Source organism: Chiloscyllium plagiosum, unplaced genomic scaffold (assembly GCF_037043375.1).
Source record: "Chiloscyllium plagiosum isolate Xiang-an unplaced genomic scaffold, Cpla_swu_hap1 HiC_scaffold_5, whole genome shotgun sequence".
Taxonomy (NCBI): domain Eukaryota; kingdom Metazoa; phylum Chordata; class Chondrichthyes; order Orectolobiformes; family Hemiscylliidae; genus Chiloscyllium; species Chiloscyllium plagiosum.
Genome location: NW_028270143.1, coordinates 49,701,997 through 49,729,605, shown reverse-complemented (window position 1 = coordinate 49,729,605; position 27,609 = coordinate 49,701,997). Strand labels below are relative to the sequence as shown.

Genomic DNA, 27,609 nt, shown 5'->3' with positions numbered 1-27,609 from the left:
AATGGATTCAGGATGATAGAGAAAATTTACTAGGCTTCACAGAGAGAAACCCTGCACAAAACTTACATTTAACTGATTTCTGGCAAGATACAGTCCATTACGTATCAAGCCAGGTTTCATTCTGGGATCTAACTTGTCCAGTGTTATCACCAGCAAAAATAGAGACAGAAACAAGTGACTTTCTAGCTCATTTTCTATTAGAGGACTAGGCTTAATATTTCTACATTACCCATGTAATTAAGACTACAATTCCACTTATGTTTATTAGCTCAAAGAATGGATCCATTCTCTTCTAAAGTAAGATGCAAAAACATTGTATTGCAATCATTTTTGTGCAGCTTGTTTTTAGATAACTTCACATGTTGCTTGATGATGACAGGCTTGGACAGAGTGAAAAGCCAGAGACTTTTTCCCAGAGCAGAAACGGCTATCACGCGAGGGTATAATTTTCAGGTGACTGGGGTAAGGTTTAGGGGAGACGTCAGAGGTGTGTTCTTTACACAGAGACTGGCGGGTGCGTACAATTCACTGTCAGCAGTGGTAGTAGAGTCAGATAGGGACATTTAAGCGACTGTTGGATAGGCACCTAGAAGATAGTCCAATGAAGGGTATGTAGGTTAGTTTGATCTTAGAGTAAGATAAAAGGTCAGCACAACATCAAGGGCTGAAGGGCCTGTACTGTGCTGTACGGTTCTATGAAACAAATCAAGGAAGCATTCCAGGTTCTCAAACAAAATTACAAGCATTGCCTGAAAAAGGAGTGCTTGATATAAAAGATCCTTTAAAGGGATTGTAAAAACAAAGTCCTATTTGCAGTGAGACTCAAAGTAATTTTAAACAACCTGTTCAAAGATGTTACTGCATTCCTCTGGAGCATGTGGGACTTCAACTAGGCCTTCTAGTCCAGGCGTAGGAACACTACCTCTTTTCCAACAATTTTCACCTGTGATGCTAATCGATGTCACACTGATTACCTGTTCACGACCTGCCCTTCTCCAAGGAGCAAACAATCTCGTTGTCTGATCTGAGCCAACACTCAAGATAAACTCTCCTTCAGGATCCCAGATCAAATCTTGTACAGAACCAAAATGTCCCGAAAGGATTACTTCTGGTTTCCACTCTCCCTGAAAACATATTACATTGAAAGGCATCAGTCTGATAAACATGATCAGGACGACACACATTGATGTTATATGACCACATATATAGATATCCCTTCAATTCTGATTTTGTTGCAGTACAACAGAAGTGATTTCCCTTGAACTGCAAATGGCACATACTGCTCATTATTATTACTAATGAAAATTCTAGTCTAAAAAGGGAAAACAAAAAAGGGAAATAGAAAATAAACAGGTTATTATTTAAATAAGCTATCTATTTTGTCTGCTGTACAGTTTTGATTGATCAATTGCTCGGTTTGGTAGGTGAGCCTGGCGCTGCTGAGGTATGTGGAGCTGGTGAAGGACTGAAACATGATGCTTAGGTGGCTACCATAGTTGGTGGTGGGACAAAGAAATCAATAACCATCAGCCATGTCACATCCCTAATGAACTGTTACCAGGCCTCTTCAACTCAATTGTCAGCCATCACCACCACTGACCTATGATCTGGCTTGAGTCGTTTCCCTTTTGAGGTTCTTTAATTTTTCTTTCTTCAGTTAGTAAAATCTTATTGTTCTATTAATACTATTTTTCACATTTATGAATCCACAAACTGTCAACAAATCAGCAGTCACTAACACCAATAGCAGGAACAGGCTTAGATTTAAGAAATGAATGTATTTGCTGACTGTTCACAGGTCAGAGTACAGGCACATGACAGGCATGGAAGAGTGAGAAACTGTTCTTCTCGTACTCCACATCGAACAGCAGCAAGGAAAATAATATCTTTTTTATTCACAAAGCAACATTTATGATGACAGGATACCCCAACACTTACAGCTAATCATGTATTTTAAGTGCAGTCATCATTATATTGCAAAAAAATTCCAGTTAATTTGCTTCAGGCAGGTTGACTCTGATTTCTCAGAGCAATGTCCTGAGTAAGGAAGCAGAGAATGAATTTCATCTATTTTGTTGAGTTAAAACAGGTGCAATTAACCTGCCTGGTTTAAACTTTAAGCAAAGCTTGGGAGTTAACGGTCAGTTATCATTAACTGGTGGATTCTCCTGCACAGCATGCATGACTGCTGTTTTCTCCTAATGTGTGTATTTTTGCTAATGTCCTGATGAATACATGAGCTATCTAAAAGTTTCCCACAAAGTTTGTTTTTTTTTGGCAATACTCAAGTCCTGTACTACCACTATTTAACAAGGCTTATTGGGAAAAACCTGTAATACTGTTTGATAATCAAAAAGAATGCCTCAGCTCAATGATCCAATGCCCTCAGGCAAAGATTTCACTATAATTATTAAAATTATGAAAATGATTGAAGCAGTAAAAATATTAAAACATATACTAGAAAAAAAAATATATGACACCCTGGTTGTTAACTTACATTTGAGCATCGAAAATCCCAATTTTTGTTGACTAGTGATGACTATGACAGTATTTTACAAGAAATATAACTGAATCAAATCCAGGTAAACCAATCATGTTCATTATTCCATCCAAATATCTTTTTAGAAATCTGACACAAAAAGTCCCAAACACAAGTGTATAACCTGGCAATGGAACCATGAAAAACAATTAAGCTTTAATATGAAAAATTCTGTGCACAGACATATTTTAAATTGCAACATTTCCAAATGTAACTGATTTACCGTCTTAGATTTATTTCGAGACCATAGGTGGAGAGCTCCATGGAATGCATGAGCTAATACCATTGATCCATCAGGACTGAATTGGCAGCCAAAGAATCCCAAGGTGTTTCCACCTACTTCTCCAACACGTACCTAGAAGAAAGTAGAATACAACTTTAAATTCCCATGCAAGCACAAATATGGGTTTAGGTACATTAAAATTTATATCCTCGCTCATGATGATCAACATAAAACATCTCTTTATCCTGCATTACTAATTCCCCAGATCATTTTCTATATGACCTACATCTGCTTTGTTAGCTTTTCTTTTTAAATGTCTGAAGAAGTTTTTCCTGTTTGATTTTGTATTTTTGGCTAACTTTCTCTCACACACTAATTTTTTTTTCTTTATCCGTCTTTCATTAATTCTTTGTTTTTTTTGATAATCAGTTTTTTTTTTGATCTGCCAGCTAACTGTGCATAATGTTTTATTGATTTTGATACTATCTTTGCATTTTTAGTTAACCATACAGATTCTTCCCTTGGAATTTTTCTTATTTGATGGAATATAACTATGTTTGTTTTTTTTTGATCTGCCAGCTAACTGTGCATCATGTTTTATTTTATTTGATACTATCTTTGCATTTTTAGTTAACCATACAGATTCTTCCCTTGGAATTTTTCTTATTTGATGGAATATAACTATCTGGAATGTCCCCTTCAATGGTTGCCACTGCATTTCTATTGATCAATCCCTTAACATAAATTCTCAATTCACTTTTACTAGATCTGTTTTCATGTTCTCATTAAATTCCTAATAGTCTCGGTCTTACATTTCTATCCCTTAAATAGGATGGCACGGTAACTTCATGGTTAGCATTGCTGCCTCACAGCACCAGGGATCTGGGTTCAGTTTCGCCCTTAGACAACTGTCTGTGTGGATTTTGTACATTCTCCCTATGGCTGTATGGGTTTTCTTAATGTGCTCCAGTTTCCTCCCTCAGTCCAAAGATGTGCTTGCTTAGGTGGATCGGCCACGCTAAATGGGCGGCACGGTGGGCGGCACAGTGGTTAGCATTGCTGCCTTACAGCGCCAGAGACCCGGGTTCAATTCCTGCCTCAGGCAATTGTCTGTGTGGAGTTTGCACATTCTCCCAGTGTCTGTGTGGGTTTCCTCTGGGTGCTCCGGTTTCCTCCCACAGTCCAAAAATGTGCAGGTCAGGTGAATTGGCCATGCTAAATTGCCTGTAGTGTTGGGTGAGGGAGTAAATATAGGGGAATGCGTATGGGTAGGTTGCTCTTCAGAGGGTCGGTGTGGACTTGTTGGGCCGAAGGGCCTGTTACCATACTGTAAGTAATCTAATCTAATCTAATCTAAATTTCCCATAGTATCCAGGGAGGTGCAGACTCAGTGGATTAACCATGGTATATGCAGGGTTACAGGGTTAGGTTAAGAGGGAGGTGGGTCTGGATGGGAGGCTTGATGTGCACTCAATGGGCTGAATAGCTTGCTTCCACACCATGGGGATTCTATTATGATTCTATGAAATGTTAAATTCAATCACATTATGATCGCTGCTATATAGAAGCGCTTTTCTAGAAGGCCAGATGTAGCATTGCCTGCTTTCTGGTTAATGATGTAACATGCTAGTGTAAGAAACAATACTAAAAACATTCAATGAATTCCTTATCGAGAATGTCTTTCCCAACTTGAGTTTTCTAACCTATACATAGGACAAAATATGTAGAATAAAATACAATGGTATATTAATTCATGCTATGGCCACTGTGGAAGTTGAAGCTTCCATTTCTCAGCAAATATTGTACATTTTTCAACATTTTTCACTTTTATGTTGAAATCCCCCTCCCTTTCTGCAGCATTACTTAGTTGGGTCCCATGTCATTTTCTGCCTTGGTGAAGCAGAATTGCTGCAGTCCCCATATAGAGGGTGTGCTTCGCCAACTATGAATTATTTAGAATTCCTTTTAAAAAATGCATGCAAATCCATTACAGTAAGTACATTTCTAATGAGTTGAAGGGGAGACCTACATAGGTTTGTTACTATTACATTTCTAAAAACAATTATGACCTACTTAAAGAAGTTTGCTTCAGGAATGCAATCAAAAGCAGAAACGAATTTACGTTATTGACTTTATGAGAATAGTAAAAGTACCTACATTTACATAGCATTTTTAATAACAGAAAATGATTCAAGATGCTTTATAGAGAGAGAAGAAATAGAAATAGATAAAGAAATGTCTATCAAGCATTGAGACAAAGACAAAGAATGACAGAAGCTGTTGTCAAAAAGAAAGCTTTCTGAGATGCTGGGCAGGCTGCAGATCGTAAATCTGCTCTTCAAGGGAAATATGCTCCAACAAACAACAAAACAAAGGAGGTCATATATGCAAAAGTCACTCATTCTTCCAAAGACAGGAAGGTATTATCCAACATTCTCAGGACTGAAAAGGAGATTACAAACAGGAAATAAATCACATGACTAAATCCCACAGACACCAGAACAGACAAATGGCTAGGAGCAAATTACTGCAGATGCTGGAATCTGTACTGAAAACAACAAATACTGGAGATCACAGCAGGGCAGACAGCATTGGGCGGCACAGTGGCTCAGTGGTTAGCACTGCTGCCTCACAGCACCAGGGTCCCAGGTTCGATTCCAGCCTCGGACAACTGTCTGTGTGGAGTGTGCACATTCTCCCAGTGTCTGCATGGGTTTCCTCCGGGTGTTCCGGTTTCCTCCCACAATCCAAAGATGTGCAGGTTGCAGGTTAGTTGAATTGGTCATGCTAAATTGCCCGCAGTGTTAGGTGCATTACTCAGAGGGAAATGGGTCCGGGTGGGTCACTCTTCGGAGGGTCGGTGTGGACTGGTTGGGCCGAAGGGCCTGTTTCCACACTGTAGGAAATCTAATCATTCTTGGAGAGACAGCAAACCAACGTTTCAAGCCTAGCTGACTCTTTATCAGAGCTGAAATGAAGTGTGGAGGGGACAGCATTTATACTTTTAATTTTGGGAGTGCGGGAGGTGTGGGGAAGTGGCTGTAGGGTGCTGTGGAGAAAAGATGTTGATAGTTTAAACTAAGTGATCAGAATGACAGAATGGCAGAACAATGATATATCTAACTGCCAGACTGGAAAGGATAAACATTACCACTGGAATGGGGGAAGGGGAGAAAGGCCATGATAAAAACATATAATAAGTTAAAAGAAAGTGAAGAAATGGGAGTTGGTTCACAAATTGAAGATGTTGAACTTAATATTAAAGTGCCTAGTCTGAAGATGAGATGTTCCTCCAATTTGCGTTGCGATTCACTGCCACACTGCAGCATGCCGAGGTCAGACATATTGGCATGTGAGCAGGATGCTGTGTTAAAATACCAGCTATAGGAAAGTCAGGTCATACTTGCTCAAAGACTGCAGGTCTTCCACAAAATGGTGGTGCAGTCAGTGTTTGGTTTCCCCAATGTACAGTAGGCCACATTGGGTGCAGTGAATACAATACACAAGATTGGAAGAGGTACAGGTGAAATGCTGCTTCACCTAGAAAAACTGGTTAAGCCCTTGGAGGGTGAGCACGGACGTGGTGAAGGGACAGGTGTTACACTTTCTGTAGTTACATGAGAAGGTGGGGTGGCGGTGGGTGTCAGTGGTTGTGAAATGATCCCTGCGAAATGCAGTCAAGGGGATTGTGGGGAAGATGTATTTAGTGGTGGCATTCTGCTAGAGTTGTCTGAAATGGCAGAGAATGATCCTTTGAATGCAGAGGTGGGATGAAAAGTGAGGACAAGGGGAAACGCTATTGTGAGTGACGGGAAGGGGCAAGGGTGGAAGCATAGGTGTTAGGGCAGATGCGGTTGAGGGCCCTGTCAACCACAATGGGTGGGGGAAGCCATGGTCACAGAAGAAGCAAGCCATGTCATCAGCGCTGTTTTGGAAGGTAGCATCATCCAGACAGACACGGCATAATCAAAAGAACTGGTAGAATGGGTTGCAAATTGCAGGACTTGGGGTCTAATGTTATAGTGGGTCTAAGGACATGGGGTCTATAGTGATGGTAGCTATGGGAATCAGTGGTTTTGTAGTGAATGGCAATGGACAGTTTACTCCCCAAAACGGAGACAGAGAGGTCAAGGAAAAGAAGGGAAATATTGGAAATGGACAATGTGAAAGTTATAGAGGAGTGCAAATTGGAGGCAAAATGAATGGAGCTTTCGAGGTCCTGGCAGGACCATTAAGTGGCACCGAAGCAGTCGTTGGATGTAGCGAATAAAGAATTGTGGAAGGGTGCCAGAGTAAGATTGGTACAAGGATCACTTGACATACCCCATAAAGAGGCAGGCATAACTGGGAGGCATGCGGGTGCCCATAGTTACTCCTTTGACTTGGCGAAAGTGAGATGAATTAAAGGAGAAATTGTTCAGTGAGAGAACAAGTTCAGCCAGGCGGAGGACAGTGATGGTGGATGGGAATTGTTAAGCCCTCTGGTCAAGGAAGAAGCAGAGAGCTCTTAGACCATCCTGTTGGGGAATGTAGGTATAGAGGGATTTGACATCCAAATAGTCAGTTAATCTGTTCTGGTGCAGTAATTGTGAAACAATATTGGCCAGTACATCAGAACTCTCCAGCTTTTCTTTGAGTAAGGTCATGAGAGCTATTATTATCCGAATGGGCATTCATTTAATATTTCAGTGCAGCACTCTCAAAACCACAGTGAAGTTTTAGCAAGATCAGCAGTCTCCAAAGTGTGGCTCATTTCGATTGCAGAAATACTGAAAAGTGTTTCAAGAAATAAAATCACATTAATCTCACGGGCCCTTCAAAATAATGTGCAAAACCTAACAACATATATCCTTCTTCTGGAATTGGACTCAAATCTCACTGATTATATTTCTCAGTGATGTTTATTACCAACATAACCACCCGGGCAGTCGATACACAACATATGACGATTGCAGTTTTTTTTCTAACCACATCGGCAGTCCTTTTAATGTTGTGATGGCCTTCAAGTCAGAAGTGTACAATAAGGAAAATCTGTAATTTCTATAAAATGTCAGTGAAATCTGTAATTGTTTTAAGGAAAATTGAAAGGACTTTGAAGAGTTTGTACAAGTGGTCAATTACAATTTTCTTGGATAATAAATTCTGGTCTGTGCAATCCACTGCTCTTTAACATGGAAGTAATTCCAACAGGAAAGAACTTTAAAAAAAAGTTGTGAGGCTTGCAGACACAAATGAGAACTAGAGATGCAAAGGAGAGCAACAAGCAAAGGAGTTGGAGAATTAAGGCAATTGAAGTGCAAATGAAGAGATAAAAATAAATCTGACAGAGATAGAAAGCAGAATAGGGGAAATTCTTGAAGCAGCAGCAAATTACATTTAGGAAAAGAGTAATCTTTTCTGTTTGACAGAAAGGAAACAAAAGCTGGCTAAAAGGGCCTAAAATCTGCAAAGCTGTGTGCATAGCTTGGAGATGTTTAACAACTGGGTGCTTTCCCAAAAGTGGTCAAACTATGAACTATTTGTTGAGATGTTGACAGTCCTACATAGTTAGGACTGTCAGTCATGACCAGACGGAGAGAAGGTTGGTGCCTTGCTAACGATATTTGTACTTGTGAAAGCTGTAGTCCAACAGGATTCTAGGCCTACCTGCATGTAGAACAAACAGCACTTTTATGCAAGTGTGTTGCTACACAGGGCCAGAATTGAGTAGGGAGTGATGTGAAAGTTTGAGTTTGTGCAATATGTATCTTTTTTGTATTGACTACTTAAAGTGAAATTTATTTATTTGAAGTAACATTTGCCTGTTAATACATGCTTGAGGTGCATTGATTTAGATTTGTGTTCAAATAAAGACTGCAAAATGTGAAATCTTGCACTTACAGTCATTCCTCCATATCCGCAAGGGTTCCGTTCCTGAGAATTCCCGCAACTGATAGAATTCACTACTGCAGAGCTTATTTAAAAGTATGTCAAAATAGGTTAAATATTGTGGATATGCAAGCTATGCCTGCAGATGCTGAATTTTGTTGTTACTTATTTTTTAGCGCAGTTAGGCAAATTCATGATTTGTAATTTCACAGATACATAGAATTCACATTATTAGGGGTTGTTTGATCTATTATTTTTGCTCATGATTTTCCCACAGTGATCATACAATGTCTTTCAAAAGCCATACCTACACAACTGATCTAAGTGAGAATTGTACAGACAAATGAACATGGCCACTTGAGGCCATGGTGGGCCATTCAGCTGCTTGACCTTGCTCTGCCATTCAATAAGATCATGGCTGATCTGTTTGTGTTTCAAATTCCATAATTTCCATCTACTCCTGGTAACTTTTGATTTCTTTGCCTAACAGGAGTTCATCTGTGTTAAAAATATTCAAATCACCCTGCCTCCACAACTTCTGAGGCAGAGTTCTGACCGAAGTCACACAATCTTAAGAGAAATCTCATCTCGTCCTAAAAGAGCAACTTTTACTTTTAAAACAGTGCCCACACTAGAGGAGAAACCATTTCATTTACACCTTATTAAAACTGTTTAGGATCTTCAATATTATACACGTCAATCAAATGATCTTTCACTTGCTCTAAACTATAGTGAAAATAAGTTGGGCCTGTCTAACATTTCCTCTTAAAACATTCCAGATATCAACCTGATAAACTTTCTTTTAAATGCAACCAATGCAGTTACATTCTTCATTAAATAAGCAGACCAAAACTGCATACAGTATTCATGATGTGGTCTCACCAATGCTCTATATAATGAAAGCATTATATCCTAATCTATTCAATTCCTTCTGTGATAAATGACAGCATTCATTATCCTTAATTACTTGGTATAATTCCATACAAACATTTTGTGCCTCATGAATGAGAACACCTAGATCCCTCTATACCTTGGAATTCTGTATTCATTCTCTATTTAAGCAATACTTTGTTTTTTTTCCCATTCTTCCTGCCAAAGTGAACAGCTTCATATTTCCCTACATTTTACTCCATTTGAAGGCTTTTATCCATTGACTTAAACTATCTATGTCAAGACCTTTCTCATGTGCTCTTCCGTTTAAGTGACAACTGCAACCACAGTCAAAGAACATAGAGAGAAATCACAATAATATTATCAGCACTGAGAGAAGCAACAATTTTTAATCATTAAATACAAGAAGTCACTGCTTTATTGGAATTTACTTTTGTTGCCATGTGAGGTTGTTAATTTTTAGGGTATACACAAAGATAGCATTTCATCTCCTGTGCAAATCAAGAGCAAGCAGCCATTCACAAGTGAACACAGAAAGTACTACTTTCATACAATGAGTACAGAACTGGAAACTGAGAACTGATTACCCCAAAAGGCTGCAGATTTTATGACCAGGACAGCTTCCAAGACTGAGATAGTTTGGGTTAGGATCTTATCACCTTAATCACCTACTCCCATACGTTTTTTCCATTTCTTTGTGATAATATGCAGCAAGAGAAAAAAGCCATGGGTAGAGTTTGATTTACTTCCAATTTAGTAGTGTGTGTGTTGCTGGAAAAGCACAGCAGGCCAGGTAGCATTCGAGGAGCAAGAAAATTGATGTTTCGGGTTGGAGCCCTTCATCAGGATTACTTCCAATTTAATCAAGTCTTACACTGCATAATAAAAAGGTAAACTTAGGCTTCCCAAAGAAGAAACGTCTTTGTTGAGGTGTGTCTTATAAGCTTTACCAACACCAGAGATGCTTCTGACCCCTTCCAAATTTTCTGCTTCATTACCCACATGCTGTAGACAGACTGCCCCCCACCTCTGCTAGCATGGTGCACGATGTTATTTCTTTACATTAAAATTCATCCACCCATTTGGCCAACTTCTTCATTGGCATGTCATAAAAAGGCAGGAAAGGGAAGGTGAAGATGATCAGATTGGGCACGATCTCATTGAATGGGGGGCGCGGATTCGACAGACCGAACAGTCTAATTCTGTTCCTACATCTTATGGTCTTATAATCAATAAGGGAATCAAGGCTATCGGGAAAAAGAGAAGAAAGTAGAGGTGAGGATTATCAGAACAGCCTCACTGAATAGTGGAGCAGACTTGTGCTCCTATGTTTTACGGTGTTTCATATATGCATCTGATCTCTTAAAATGAGAAGAAAACATGGGCCTAACTGAAAGCTTTTCTCATCTTTTCCACCACAGAGCCAACAGAACAATGTTAAAGTGAGCTTCGAATAACAGGAATAAGAGGCTAAAATGAACTAAAGTTTTGCTTTGTAAACATAAATGAGTGTGACGTAAAAATGTGAAATATTTTAAATCACAAATACAAAGTGATTCACAACCAAATGTGGTCAGTTTGATTTTACCAAAAAAAATACAATTTGCTTTCAGAGATCTGTTTTAAGGGCACAAGGTATTAGAATAATAATATAATAGATAACAAACCTTTTCCAACCAGATATCAGATTCTTCATCTGAAGCCCAAAGAATCATTGTTTTATCCATTGATGCAGACAATAAGGATAAGGGTTGTTCAAGTCTACCATCTGTAAGAAAAACAATTACATATCAGTGGAGAACATACAGTGGCCAAGTTCAGCAGGATAATGTCGACCTGACAAAGAGATAAGACAGAATTTTAGTTTTATTCATCCAAAGATGACATACTTGATTGCAACAGAACCAAAGTATTACCCTGAAGAGTCAAGTCTGTGCTCAAATTTGTGGTCTCCCCACCTCAAAAAGATAGCAAACTTTCAACTTCTAGAACATTGCAAAGAATAACTGAATTTTTTAACAGATGCCATATTAATCAATCCTTTGCAAAGTACTTGTAAGACCACACACAAAAATTTAGACTGGGTATCTGTCCATTTTCCAAAGACTACAATTCAGTTTTCTTCTGGGTGAACATAACTCTTCATCAGTACTTAAAAGTTATCAATCTGAAACATTCACTCTATTTTTCACTCCACAGATATTATCTGACCTGCTGAGTGTTTCCCAGAGTGCATTTTTATTTCAGTGCTTTGCTTTTGTAACTTTAAGTAGGTTAGATAAGTCACAGTTTCAGAAAAAAAAACATATAATGAACAAAATGGAAAACCTACAAGAACATAGTTCACAAATAAATTTCATGTGTCCATCTCTTGGACAAACAATTCCAGAAGCTGGGCATACACTTGCCAAAATGGAAGAGTTAACAGAATCATGAAAGCCCTAGTTTTGTGCCTTCACTTGTGATACTATTTATCGCTAGCTAACTAAAATTACTCAAAAGGTTTCTTAAGTCAACCTTGAAATGCCAAGTGACATCCCCACATGCACCTGATATATAAAACATGCACAATGTTAAAACCAGCAAATATAAAATAATGTAGGGCTGCATAACAGTATGCATTAGCCTCCAGCTTCAGTCCAGTTGCATAACTCCACACATTAAATATTTACACCTGCATGAAGTATTCAGAAAAAAAATATACTCAGCTAAGAATTGAAGCACATGGCTTATTTTGTAGCAGTAATGTATCTGACTTCAGTCACAATGAACATTCTGACAATTCAGAACTTGTTAACCAGAAAGCATGGAGGAATGAGTTTTTTTGTCACAAATTCACTGATCAAGATTTGGCAGTCAGTGGTAAATAAAGAGCTGTAGCCCTTCTTTATTCTTACAGGTCTCCATAAAAGTCATGAAGTGTTGCACTTTTATGAGAATGCCAAAAGGAAACAGCCCAGTACCTCTACAAAGTATTCTAGACTTGTGTAAATAGGGCAAGCAATGGTGTATCTTTAAAGTTAAAGAATCCTTACCACGAGAAGCAGCACCTATGCCAGGAAATGCAAATCATGTTCAGAAATCAAAACAAAAAGAGGAATAGAAATATGGAAGCAAGAAAAATGAAAAAGAAAAAGTTGAGTTTTTTTAAAAATCACAGTTTAAAATTTGATGGAATGAAGATGGAATGTTACTTTTCATTGTTAAAAATCACACAACACCAGGTTCTAGTCCAACAGGTTTAATTGGAAGCACACTAGCTTTCGGAGCATCGCTCCGAAAGCTAGTGTGCCTCCAATTAAACCTGTTGGACTATAACAGGTTTAATTGGAAGCATACTAGCTTTCCAAGCGTTGCTCCTTCATCAGGTCGTAGTCCAACAGGTTTAATTGGAAGCACACTAGCTTTCGGAGCATCGCTCCGAAAGCTAGTGTGCTTCCAATTAAACCTGTTGGACTATAACCTGGTGTTGTGTGATTTTTCACTTTGTACACCCAGTCCAACACTGGCATCTCCAAATCATGATTACTTTTCATTGTCAGTGAGTTTAGCAATGACTAAAATTTAAAATTTACAAATGAACAAGTCCAAACTTCTTTTGTGCTTTCAATTGATACAACAAATATACACCCTTCTATATATTTAAGTATTCAGTCTCTCAGAGAGTGTCTAACATAATCAACCCTTGGCAGGTTCAAAAGCAACTCAAGCAGCAACTTCCTCATTTCCATGTTTCATTGCAATGTATGGATCCTTGAAATTGCTACCTGATTTACTGCTTATAACAAGAATTACTCTCAGAAAACTCAATTTTTGTAACAATTCATATCTACAGTCAGAGGAAAGAGAAAAACTAGAAGACAACCATATTTGAATAACAAATCAAGAGCAAAACAAATTCAAGAAATTGAAAAAGCTTGTCCATTCATTATTCACATGCTGCAGAATTAATCACAACAATGATGTTGCTAACCGGTGCTACTGCATTTAGTTTCATTTTAAATAGCAATTAGAGACTAGTTTAATGATTGTTTGAAAACATGCAATTCATCTGCTTAACAGATTCAATTTATAGCATGTTCTTTAAAATTCTTCAAATCTGCCTTTATAAGAAACTGAAATCTCCACACCAATCCAGACACTGTACTAAGCAACCTCCAGTGCTTTTACGACTGCAATGTGAATCTTGCACATCATCTTAAATGTGGTTTCACTAATGAGCTATACAAGATTAAAATCACACGTTACTGAATAGACACCTATGAATACTATTGTACAGCATCAGCTTTGGCTCAGTGATACCACTCTTGTTTTCAAGTCAAAATATTATAAAGTTGAGATTAATTCCATACTTAACTAGAGCATAATATAGTCTAATTATGAATACTGGCAAAATACATTTGACCTTAGTCTCTTAAATAAACAATTCAGGAGTGATCTTTTGAGATGTTTAAAACTATTTAGGAATTCAATGAGGTGAATACAGAAAAGCACTTACTCATCCATTGAGAGAATACAGAATAAAGTGACACAATTTTAAAATTGTAAACCATTCAGGAACTGAATAAGGAAGAGGCTAATCACAACGTAGTCGACAGAAGGAACTCACCCTCTCAAAACAAGACTGCATCAAGTGAAAGTTTTAAGATTGACATGGATAAATTTGTGCTACATTAGGATATCAAGGACAATGGATCAAAATCATTTAAAGTGGGATATCATGGCCATGTGGTGCCCACACCTTGAGCAGTCAAAGGTTCAGCCACAGTCCATTTCTCTTTCTTTCTGCAAAAACTTTTCATTAAAGCTACTTGTTGACCAACTGATACGTCACAGTTTTGCGAGCTTGAACTTTGCAGTCAGTGGTAAAAAATGGTATTGCTGTTCACCTCACTGATAACTGCTTGCAAGTTTTTTGTGTGCTTTATAGCCAATCTATTGCTTGATCCAGCAATATGCCCTTTATAGGGAACCTTAGTGACTGTGGGCAGGCCAAGAATCATTGTGGCTTATTAAACAATCAGATGAAAGAATTCTCACCTATCCTGAATCAGATATTATAAACTAGAATTAAAACATACAAAAGTCAAATAATGATTCAGAACTAAGATAGCATTAAAAGGCAAAGATATGAGGGCAGTTTTTATTTAAAAGTCTCAAAATGCTAATTATATTTTGAAGGAATGAGGTTGAAAGGTTAATTTGTCAAGATCAGGGAGTTTTGCAATAATGATCACTTATCATAATATTAAAAACTCATTTACTCAGTTCTAACTTTTTTCCAGTATTTTTAGTTTTGGAAAGGGGGCATGCATCTGACGATCATGTCACTGCACTCATTTTGTTGCAGAGTCTACTGGTGAGTATTGGAACGATAGTTTATCTCAGACTGCAATGTTTGAATTTTTGTGTTTAACATCACAGATTTAGGTGGCAGAGATTCTGACCTTGATACAGTGCCACAGGACTAACAGATGGGTATCCATTATATCTAGATTTAACAAACAGAAATAGGATGTGCTGAGGCCCAAGTGACCAGTCAGTCTAACATTTAGAGGAATTTAGTTATTTTTCAAACTACCAAAGGGGAAACAGAATATGATCCAGAAACAAGAATAAAATAGTTAACATGGATTTCAAAAGAAAAAGTCTTGCTTTTCCAACTTCAGTTAAACAGTAACTCACAGCATAGACAAGAGGAATTCTGTATATTTATATATCTATTTTTCCAAAACGGATTGAACACATACAAGACCATATGGAATCCTGGAAACATCAGAAGAAAAGATAGCTAGGAACTCATCTAGATTAAGGGTAAAGTGTCACTTTTCAGAGCTGTTTGAATCTCGGTTGTTGATAATTTACTTTCACAATTTAGATTTGGAATTTAAGAAGTTCTCAGCTTACTTGGCACCAAACAAAGAATAATTCAACAGATATTAAGACAACATTACTTGAAGAATGAATGTACGACTGAATTGTAGCATACATAATTGTGAAGTATTATATTTTGAAAAAGTAAGGTCATATAGAATTCAGAAAATCAAAATTTAACTCAGGTTTGGAAGCAAAGACATCTGGGAATATAATTACACAGATCACTAAAAGTAGCAATGCATGCCATTAAAGGCATAATAAAAGCAAAGCAAGCATGTATGCCCAGGTTGAAAAAGGATTGGAAGGCAAGTGTTTAACAGTTGGGATTTTTAAAATTCAGTCTTGGAGTGTGGGCATCACTGGCTAGATTGCCCAGAGGGCAGATAAGAGTCAACCACATTGCTGAGAGTCTGCAGTCACATATTGGCCGGACCAAATAAGGTCATTAATGAAGCAGGTGGGTTTTTTTTGATAATCGACAGTAGTTTCTTAATTCTAGATTTTCATTGCATTCACATTCCATCATCTGTCATGGTAGGATTTGAACCTGAGTTTCCAGAACATTACTTGGGTTTTGGATTAATAGTCCAGCGAATATAGTATTAGGCCATCACTGCCTTAACAATTGATGAAATTCAGTATACTGAGGGTGGAAGTGTTGTTCTTATATTTTTGAAGAATAAGGAGTGATTTAAGAGATGGAGCCAGAGATATTGAGGTCTGACAGCTGGAGCCTGAAGGCATACATTAAAGATGTACAGAGATGATTGATCGAGTTGTTAGGGATTTTATTCTCAAAATTGGGACTCTAAATTCTAAAATTTCTCTCAATCATTCACAACATGTTACCTTTCTGAAAAGGGGGCTGCCAATGCACTCCATAAACCCAGTTCTCGTGACCGGCTAACACGGTTTCCAATGTTACAGCATATGTCACCAATCCCTCTAAGATGAAAGAAAAAAGACTGCAGTGTCAAGCATGTTAATTATTTAGTTCAAGGGAACAAGTACATTAGTGAACTCGCATTTGATTGCTACATAGCTACATAAAAATAAGAATTGGAATTAAATATAAAGTATTTCAAGCCAAAAAGAATAAATTGTCAGATGTCTACAATTGTTTAAAAAATTGTATCATTGAGAAGGTTTCCATTTGTAAACATTTTCCTTTTGCATGTATAAACTATACTGATACGAAGTCTACAACTATTTTTTGAAAAGGTTTTTATTCATACATAAAATCTAATTCCAAAATCAATGATTGCATTGATTATGCTGAACCCATCGGCTATAATGCTGACCAACTCTTAATGTGTTGAAAATCTGCTGAAATTTGAACCAAAGACCACGTTTCACTATACTAGCCTTCTGCCCTGTATTCTATTCAACCAGTACTAGGAAAATGGCAGACCATCACCCTAAGAAAAAAAATACTTCAAAAAAATGTCCTGAGAAGTAGTACAAAATCACTTAGTCTATTTACTTTGTTAATATGCAGTGTGTAAATTACAAAGTTAAACATGAATTAACTTTTTAAAATAATCATGCTATGCTAATGACAAGTTTAAAGTTTTCGTATGTAAGAAGTTGAACTGTCAATTTCAGCACAAGGTGTCAGCAAACATTGCTAAGTCAAAACCAGAACATAGACGTCAACCTAAATCTTATGAAATCAGCTAAGGGTTATTTTGTCGAGTTTCACAGACACTTTCTCTCATGAAGTCCACGTTTTCTCCCGCCATCATCACAAACTCACTTCTTTCATAAAGTAACATATCTCTAAAGCACCCCGCTCATCCGATACTAGGCTTATTGTCTCAATTGATTTAGTACTTTAATACTTTCCACTGCTGGGGCATTCCCAAATTCCTGGTGCCAGCGCCATATTTAAAAGGCAGTTATGCAAATCAAGCACTGGTAGTTCAGAGGTGCACAGCACAGATCATGTAATTTGCCCCATATGTGGCATATAAAGGGGCAGTGGTATCCCACTTTCAAGCTACAAGTCTGGTGGACAGGGTGGTGTACCGTTCAGTTGTCCTCTTCCATCCAGGACTGACAGACTCTGACAGCCTAATTTGAGGTTGCTAGGCAGATCAGTGAGGTCTCAACTGTCTGGAGAGAACACCCTGCAATGCCACAAGATAATCAATGATCTTTTCTGTGTCATTACCTCTCCGCTACCTCACACTCTATGCCTGCTACTGCACCCACCTCACATCAAGGCTCATGCTCTATCACTCTCACTGTCACATGCAACATCTCACCTCACTCGCTTTCGCATACCTAATTCCTCCAGACAACTAACCCTGCATGGCCTCTACATCTCTTACTTACTCATTCATGCAGGACATCTTATCACCTTTCCCTCACCTGCACTGCATGAAAAGCTACTCAATCTCTCCCTAACTCAGCATAGGGCAGGAAGAGCCAAGTTGGCTATCGGGGTACCCGGCATTTGGTTCCTCTTCCCCAATACAAGAAAAAGATACTTACTCTAAGTACCCTAAGCAGTTGACTGGCTATGCCCAATCACTTACTGTGCTGCGACTCCTGCTTGAAGGGTGTCTTCCTTGACTTGACTGAGGATTGACTCCCCTTAGACATTGAAACATGGCCATTTGGTTGAAGGACATGCAATGCATGTGGTATGTACATGGTTGGCACACATTACAAGTTTGAGATTGATGTACCTCAGTGCTAGACAGCAACATGCCCACATCCTTTACTAATCATTACTGATAAACATGACAATTGGCTTGGCTTTGCATTAAAAGGGCAGGCAATACTGAGGGCCAATTAGCTCTGGTTGAAGGGTTACATGGAAAAAGTTATGGCAAGGATGCCACAAGCATTGCAGCCAGCACAAATTGTGCAAGTACTACAAAAGCAAGTGAGCAGCCTTGAAATGAGTGAAAACCAAAAGAACTGCAGATACTGTAAATCAGAATCAAAATCAGAAGTTGCTGGAAAAGCTCAGCAGGTGTGGCAGCACATGTGAAGAGAAATCAGAGTTATGTTTCAGGTCTGGTGACCCTTCCTCAGAACTCTGATTTGATCGCCCATCTTTCTGTGCAGTATCCTGGCAGCAGCCATGCAATGAGGGGTGCCAAGTACAGCAATGAAGAACAGAAGCACTCTGTACATGAATCATTATGTGCCATGATGATGCAACAAGACTGGTTCATGTTGGATGCCAATGTCCATGGACGTAGGATGCGTGCAGTCACTGCTCAAGGAGTGTGCCTGGATATGCTACCGCCAGATGCCGAAGATCGAGATGAAGAGAAGCAATGGCAAGCAGGAGTTGTCTTGGAACCACTCTGGTTTCCATGTCAGGAATTCTCAGTGTATAGTTTCTATCTGGCAGGTGAGAGAATGGGAACTGTATACCAATGAGGTGAGACTAGTTATAATGTGTGTAATATTGAGTGATATTCCATACAAATTGAATCTCATCTCATCATCCAATACTTGGTAGCAGTACTCCAGTACCTGGAGCTCAAATGATTAGAAATGTCATCCACATCAGGTAAAATTGTTTGAAAGAGTTGAAATAATGCCATGAAAAAATGTCTGAAGATTCTTACAACCCCAATATGGAGCTTTATCTCTTCCTTAGTGAGAAGAAAAAGTAGCAATTGTTCAAAGTTTTTCCAAACAGACAATTACTTAACCTCAGCTCAAAACTTTCTGCATTTCATTCCCATTAGTTTTAGAGAAACTCTGCTGACATCCATTGGATAAAGTAGTTTTCTTTTGTTCATTCGTGCGTTCAGGTTGTCATTGGCAACAATTGACAATGGATTCATGGTCATCATCAGACTCTTAATTCCAGATTTCTTTTACATTAAATTTAAATTCTGCCATAGTGGTATTTGAATCCAAGTCCCCAGAACGTTTTCTGAGTCTCTGGCTTAAAAGTCCAGCGAAAATACCATTGGGCCATTGTGTCTCCAGTAAGTTAATGTATAAATTAGAGTCAAATGTAATAAATTAAGATGGCACATTTTCGTTTAGGTAATGTTCAGACACACCCGACTCAGGCGACTGACTGTGTGGAGTTTGCACATTCTCCCCCTGTCTGCGTGATTCCTCCGGGTGCTCCGGTTTCCTCCCACAATCCAAAGATGTGCAGGTTAGGTGAATTGGCCATGCTAAGTTGCCCATAGTGTTAGGTAAAAGGGGTAAGTGTAGGGGAATGGGTGGGTTGCGCTTTGGCGGGTCGGTGTGGACTTGTTGGGCCGAAGGGCCTGTCTCCACACTGTAAGTAATCTAATCTAATCTAAACATCCGGAAATATGACAAGCAACTTTATATCCTTATTCTGGAAAAACATTATTTTCAAATTTGCACCAGCTTTTAAGACTCACTATCACTCTGAACATGAAATATGTCCTCCTTCAATTTAATGATGCCTCCATCGTAAGACTTGGAAGTAGATTCTGTCCTTATAAATATTCTCCAAATGCGTATCAAACAGTCTTGTGAACAGCTTGCTAATAAAAGGTTTCCATCTATTAGAGTACAAAACAAAAAAGGTTCATAATTACTGATTAAATTTCAAAAGCACAAAAGAAAAAAAAAATTATGCTATGCTAAGAAAATGTTAACTTTGAATTAAGTATATAACAACCCAGAAGAAGTTTAATCTCAATAAAATCAAATTAAAGTAAAATTCACATTCTATTAAGAACAGACTGTGTGACAAAGTTTGTGATAAGATTTGTAGCTCGGGTGCTCGTTGTGGTTCTGTTCGCCGAGCTGGGAATTTGTGTTGCAGATGTTTCGTCCCCTGTCTAGGTGACATTCTCAGTGCTTGGGAGCCTCCTGTGAAGCACTTCTGTGATGTTTCCTCCGGCATTTGTAGTGGTTTGTCTCTGCCGCTTCCGGTTGTCAGTTCCAGCTGGCCGCTGCAGTGGCCGGTATATTGGGTCCAGGTTGATGTGCTTATTGATTGAATATGTGGATAAGTGCCATGCCTCTAGGAATTCCCTGGCTGCTCTCTGTTTGGCTTGTCCTATAATAGTAGTGTTGTCCCAGTCGAATTCATGTTGCTTGTCATCGGAGTGTGGGGCTACTAAGGATAGCTGGTCGTGTCGTTTCGTGGCTAGTTGGTGTTCATGGATGCGGATCGTTAGCTGTCTTCCTGTTTGTCCTATGTAGCGTTTTGTGCAGTCCTTGCATGGGATTTTGTACACTACATTGGTTTTGCTCATGCTGGGTTTCGGGTCCTTCGTCCTGGTGAGTTGTTGTCTGCGAGTGGCTGTTGGTTTGTGTGCTGTTATGAGTCCTAGTGGTCGCAGTAGTCTGGCTGTCCATTCTGTTGATGAAAATGCGCGGGTATCCATTTTTGGCAAATACATTGTATAGGTGTTCTCCTTCCTCTTTTTGCAGTTCTGGTGTACTGCAGTGTGTTGTGGCCCTTTTGAATGGTGTTGAGTAGTCAACAGATGCCTAAGAGAAAGACAACGGAACGAGGACATGCCGCAACCCAAAGGACTAGCCACACTACCATACATCAAGAGCATTTCCGAATGGACAGCCAGACTACTGTGACCACTAGGACTCATAACAGCACACAAACCAACAGCCACTCGCAGACAACAACTCACCAGGATGAAGGACCCGAAACCCAGCATGAGCAAAACCAATGTAGTGTACAAAATCCCATGCAAGGACTGCACAAAACACTACATAGGACAAACAGGAAGACAGCTAACGATCCGCATCCATGAACACCAACTAGCCACGAAACGACATGACCAGCTATCCTTAGTAGCCACACACTCAGATGACAAGCAACATGAATTCGACTGGGACAACACTACTATTATAGGACAAGCCAAACAGAGAACAGCCAGGGAATTCCTAGAGGCATGGCATTCATCCACAGATTCAATCAATAAGCACATTGACCTGGACCCAATTTACCGGCCACTGCAGCGGACAGCTGGAACTGACAACCAGAAGTGGCAGATACAAATCGCTATAAATGCCGGAGGAAACATCACAGAAGCGCTTCACAGGAGGCTCCCAAGCACTGAGGATGTCACCTAGACAGGGGACAAAACGTCTGCAACACAAATTCCCAGCTCGGCGAACAGAACCACAACAGACTGTGTGACAGTTGCTGTGAATCAAAAATTTTCAAAATAACAAGTTCCAGTATATTGAACAACCAGTGAGCTTACCACATAGAGCCCATTCAACTCCGCGAATCCAGTCTTCATGGCCCATAAGGGAATGAATTTTCTGAAACTGCAACAAATAATTTTTTTACTGCACCACTAGTCAATTATCCAAGTACATTCAAATATAAAACAAAATTAGTGTACAGATATCAACTACTTTATACAAATAGAACATCATTCTGTATCTGGGCAGGACAATGAGATTTTTTTATATTCTTCTATCGAGAAAGTTATGACTAACAGATGGGAATTTTTAATCTGTGATAAAGATGTACAATATATTATCATTTTAGGCATTTGGACTTTTAAAATAGACATAGGTGAATTTTGATTTCAGATCTGTGAAAGTAATTTTGTTTAAAGTTGTCAAAGTCATTTAGAAAAGTGACCTAAATACAATATTGCAAACAAAGCATATGATTTAGTAAGTATTTAGCCAATTGTGTGTGGAGTTAACTGATGAACATTGAAACTGCAGTGTTACCATCTAGACACAGAAACTTTGAGATGTCACTGCCACAATTAGCACAAATGCAAAGATGACCATTAAAATGGTGACAAATGCTCTTAAACCAGAATGAATTTACACATCCATGGCTGATGATACTCCATTCAGTGTATAATAACATCATGTGGGCTGCTCCTGTGCAGATAGCTCTACTGAGGCAAAAGTTCAGGGAGCAGCAGTAATTAGATTAGATTAGATCAGATTACTTACAGTGTAGAAACAGGCCCTTCGGCCCAACAAGTCCACACCGACCCGCCAAAGAGCAACCCACCCAGACCCATTCCCCTATATTTACCCCTGTCCCTAACACTATGGGCAATTTAGCATGAAAAATGTGTTGCTGGAAAAGCGCAGCAGGTCAGGCAGCATCCAAGGAGCAGGAGAATCGATGTTTCAGGCATAAGCCCTTCTCCTGCTCCTTGGATGCTGCCTGACCTGCTGCGCTTTTCCAGCAACACATTTTTCAGCTCTGATCTCCAGCATCTGCAGTCCTCACTTTCTCCTGGGCAATTTAGCATGGCCAATTCACCTAACCTGCACATTTTTGGACTGTGGGAGGAAACCAGAACACTAGAAGGAAACCTATGCAGACATGAGGAGAATGTGCAAACTCCACACAGTCAGTCGCCGGAGGCGGGAATTGAACCCGGGTCTCTGGCGCTGTGAGGCAGCAATGCTAACCAATGTGCCACCGTGCTGCCCGAGCAGCGATCACAACACAGTACTGACAGTTCAGCCAGGCAGCTCTTTACAGTGGGAGGGAAAGATAATGACTCTGGGTTCAATTTGGATGGGGGAATGGGGAGGTGGAGGAGAATGGGAGCAATGACAGAATGATGGATTTTGCAGCTATTGCTTCACTGAATAATGGAAGGCCAGCTAAATAGACTATCCTTCCAACTGGAGGGCAGCTGCCCCTGTCACAAACGTTCCTCCAAAATACGCCCCAGCTGAAAAGCAAGATCAAGATTTGTTCCTTTACAAATAAGAATTCAACTCAAAATAGCAAATGTTTTGAGCTCAAAATGAACGCCATTGGTATTAATAACATGCATAAATACAAATTTCTTAACTTGTCAACTTACATGTCCATCTTCTCGGACAAATAAATAAATTTTGCTATCATCACCTCCACAAGCCAGAATTACAGCTGGAATCAGACAATTTACCAGTGAGATGATCAGAATTACATAGTAAAAAAATGAATACACTACAATGTTTTAGGAGTTTTATAAAAGATATTCACACAAGATAACCACTTAACATCAATTATGGTTTAAGTAGTACCAGTTGTTTTAACCTGCTATTATTATTGTTCCTTTAAATACAAGACAGATGAAACATCTTAAACTTTACATATACAACACATATATATTCCTTCTTTAGGATGAAAACCTCTTCAAATAAACAAATTTGCCCATTACATAAAGCAAAATTAAATCAAGCCAAGTGAAGGATTTATGTCTTCTCAATTCTGAGTTGCATAGTTACTTTTCTAAGCTCAACCTATTTCCATACTCATTACTGATAATCCTCTAAGTGACAGTGTTTTGATGAGTTGATATGTTTCAAATTGCAACGATCATTTATAAAATCTAATGGTTTCAAAATAAATGCAAAAATGCCATTGAGCATTATGACGATGCAGGATCCAAGGGAAGGTCATGAAAATGATGAACAGCATATATTTTATACAGTCCTTGATCCAATTCTCCATGGCAAAAGATGCTCCACAACAAACTGCCCAAAAGATTATTTATTATCGTCCATTGGGGACACTGACAATAATTAAAGCAGCAGTTCTTCATCCTTTTTAAAAACACCACTCTAATTCTGACTGTGTCTTTTTAATTGTTGAAAGGACAAACGTGTGGTCAAAGCTTTAATCTCTCACTCATCAGGTCAAACCAAAGAATGTTAAATATCAAATGGCTGCTACAATTTATACAACTGGAAAAATGGATGCTGTTTGGTTGGCAAGTTCACTCTAACTCGCCAAAATAGAGAAAGCAAGGCTCTCCAAGATCCCGAATAATTTGAGAAACTACAAGATTTGAACATATTCCCTTTGTTTGCAGAGAACAGGACCTTGTTTATTAATATAGGTCGCTTCTAGCAAACATAAATGAGCCATGCCGCTGATTTAACAGATTACCTTAGGAAGTTAGGAAGCTGATAGCTCCACACAACTTTCTCCGTGTCTACACCTTGGTCAGAGCTGACTTGCTAACCATTCAGCACTTTTTTTCACCTGTATTATAAACTGTTGCAATCATTTCAAAATTTATATTTTTGTTTTTACCCTGATGACAGCAAGACAAATGCTTCAGCAACATGACATCTTGCCAAAAATATTCAAATTCAGTACTGTACATTTTTTTCCCTTTTCCCCAGCCAGCTTTGCCTTCAGTTTTAAGTGAGAATTTTTTTTATTCACACCTCTTAAATTTTAAACACCCACATCAACTTTTTTTCTTTCTAGAAAATATATACATACATATCATTTATTCTACTTTCTCAACCACACCTTTCCAATCTGAAGAGTCACATTTTCCTCATTCTTCTGCCTCATTTTAAATCATTCCACTCTTTACTTTCCCATTTTCTTTGTTATTATTAAGCTCCATTTTGTACAGTTTTCTTTGTCCACACCTTCTCCTAAAAATCCTGATATGGTAAATTTATATTTTAAATAATTACACAAATGATAATGCCATTTTTGAAATATGTTCATATTCGTTTAAAATATTCCTCTAACAAGTCATAACTAATGACATGGACAATCCACAATTAACATGTGGAAGATCAACTGGAATTCCAGTTCGTCAGCACTTACCATCACTGCCTGGTAATTGTGCTAATGCAACATCCATCATGAATCCATTACCGAACGTCAGGGTTTGTACACATTCACCTATCCATAAATAATTTATTGAATTTAGTTTTGCATTTTGCAAACTACAATTCTGATAAGAAAGAAGATAATACAAGTTATAGTAAAATGCAAAGACTCTCAATCACGCTCAAATGACTGAATTACAGATTATCCTTATTTCTAATTAATGAATGCAGTAATAATCTTCTGTCCAAACTCAGAAAAACAAATAGGAAAAAGGACTCTATTTCACTCAGAGCAATTACCCACATCTTCAATATATTTTTAAAAATTAACTCAAGAAAGAAACTGAAGAAAGTCAATGTACTGGCATTTACACAACCAGAAATAGCAAACTGAGGGTTGATTAGAACTTCCGGGATGTCAGTAAAGTTGGATTAAAATGAAAGTGTTGCAACAAAGCAAACAACATGGTTTCCGAGAATAGTTTGTTCTAAAACCACCTTCATATATTATCCATAGTACCTGAGTAAAGTGCATTACCGTAAAGATGAACACTTTTGCCTCTGACACTCCATCAACAATTACAACCTGGGAGGCTGCTGAAACTTGCATTCAAGACTGGAATTCAAATAAAATTTGATATATAGATTGCAGCCAAAATGTTAGTAGCAATGGAGCATTATCACAGTTAGTATTCATCTCAGTTGTGCTATTGAATTGCTTAACAGAGTCCCAAAAAAGTATGGGAAAAAACAGTGTCTTTTTTTCAAATTTACAAAACAAATTCACTCCAAATTGCTATGATAATCCAGTTTATTTAAAGAAGAGATCAAATCCAGAGTGAGACACAACCCGAGTGAGCATATAGTTTGGTGACTTTGGTGGCAGCACAGGAATTCAGTGCAGAGATGAAGAGGTGCTTTTCTGCTTGCTTTTTTTGGCTCATCGTTTGTAACATATGTTTTTAACAGGATAAATTGAAGCCCAGGATTTGGGGGTGGGGAATCCAGCACAAAAGTACAACATCACAGGAAAACCCGTAAGTTCATTGCTTGGTCATAGCTGCTAATTCAACCACATTATAAAAAACTTACCTATTGAAGGCAAATAGGAGAAATAGTTAAAGATTAAAACCTAAACACTAACATGAATTTTTCTTGTAAAAACACAAATTAAGAACTAAGAAAATAAAACAGAGGATGCAGGATTAAGCGATGTGTTGTACCTGAATGATGGGAGAGCTGGTCGACTCTAATGAGGTTCATAGTGACAACATCTGCTGCAAGTGTTATTTGTCCCAGGAACTCCAATTCAGAGAAGATGAGCTGTAGTCTTTAGTTTTGAACAGTATGATTCATCAGGAAGGGGAAGATTTATCTGGATCATGTCTTTCAGGAGGCAATCACACTCCTTACATCAGCTACCTTGAATTTGGTCAGTGGTCAGGGAAAGATGGTGTGACTTGCAGTGAGGCAATTTGGGGGATCCAGGAGATAGTGCTGAAACAGCCTCGGCTCTTGAGCATGTCTGACAGGTTTGAGATTCTTGCTCCATGAGTGGAGGGTATAGGAAAGCTGAATAAATTGACCATAGTACCATGGTACAGAAAGCCATTCAAGAGGGGGAAAGAGAACTCGTGAAATGTAGTTATAATCAAACGTAGTATAGTCAAGAGAATAGACACACTGGAGTCATAGAGATGTACAGCATGGAAACAGACCCTTCGGTCCAACTTGTCCATGCCGACCAGATATCCCAACCCAATCTAGTCCCACCTGCCAGCACCCAGCCCATATCCTTCCCATTCACATACCCATCCAAATGCCTTTTAAATGTTGCAATTGTACCAGCCTCCACCACTTCCTCTGGCAGCTCATTCCATACACGTACCACCCTCTGTGTGAAAAAGTTGCACCTGAGGTCTCTTTTAGATTTTTCCCCTCTCATCCTAAACCTATGCCCTCTAGTTCTGGAATTCTCTCCCCCCCCCCACCCCAACCCAGGGAAAAGCCTTTGTCTATTTATCCTAACAATGCTCCTCATAATTTTGTAAACCTCTATAAGGTCACCCCTCAGCCTCCGACGTCCAGTGAATACAACCCCAGCCTGTTCAGCATCTCCCTATAGCTCAAATCCTCCAACCCTGGCAACATTCTTGGAAATCTTTTCTGAACTCTTTCAAGTTTCACAACATTCGTCCGATAGGAAGGAGACCAGAATTGCATGCAATATTCCAACAGTGGTCTAACCAATGTCCTGTACAGCTGCAATATGACCTCCCAACTCCTGTACTCAATACTCTGACCAATAAAGGAAGGCATACCAAACACCTTCTTCACTAGCCTATCTACTTGCAACTCTACTTTCAAGGAGCTATGAACCTGCACTCCAAGGTTTCTTTGCTTAGCAACACTCCCTAGGACCTTACCATTAAGTGTATAAGTCCTGCTAAGATTTGCTTTCCCAAAATGCAGCACCTCGCATTTATCTGAATTAAACTCCATCTGCCACTTCTCAGCCCATTGGCCCAGATCCTGTTGTACTCTCAGGTAACCTTCTTCGCTGTCCACTACACCTCCAAATTTGGTGTCATCTGCAAACTTACTATCTATAACCCTTATGCTCGCATCCAAACCATTTACATAAATGACGAAAATTAGTGGAACCAGC

At 38.8% G+C, this 27,609-nt stretch overlaps 1 protein-coding gene across 3 annotated transcripts in view; it reads right to left on the bottom strand.

The window, feature by feature from the left end:
• The window catches only part of elp2 (elongator acetyltransferase complex subunit 2), a 149,684-nt gene that overhangs the window by 87,112 nt on the left and 34,963 nt on the right, over positions 1–27,609 (bottom strand). For all 3 annotated transcript variants that reach the window (XM_043689953.2, XM_043689952.2, XM_043689954.2), the window contains 8 exons: positions 24,937–25,014; positions 23,186–23,250; positions 21,593–21,659; positions 19,772–19,915; positions 16,248–16,343; positions 11,189–11,289; positions 2,763–2,894; positions 975–1,124 (listed from right to left, as the gene is read on the bottom strand). In XM_043689953.2, the coding sequence (XP_043545888.1) occupies positions 975–1,124; positions 2,763–2,894; positions 11,189–11,289; positions 16,248–16,343; positions 19,772–19,915; positions 21,593–21,659; positions 23,186–23,250; positions 24,937–25,014 (833 nt within the window). The remainder of the gene's footprint in view (positions 1–974; positions 1,125–2,762; positions 2,895–11,188; positions 11,290–16,247; positions 16,344–19,771; positions 19,916–21,592; positions 21,660–23,185; positions 23,251–24,936; positions 25,015–27,609) is intronic.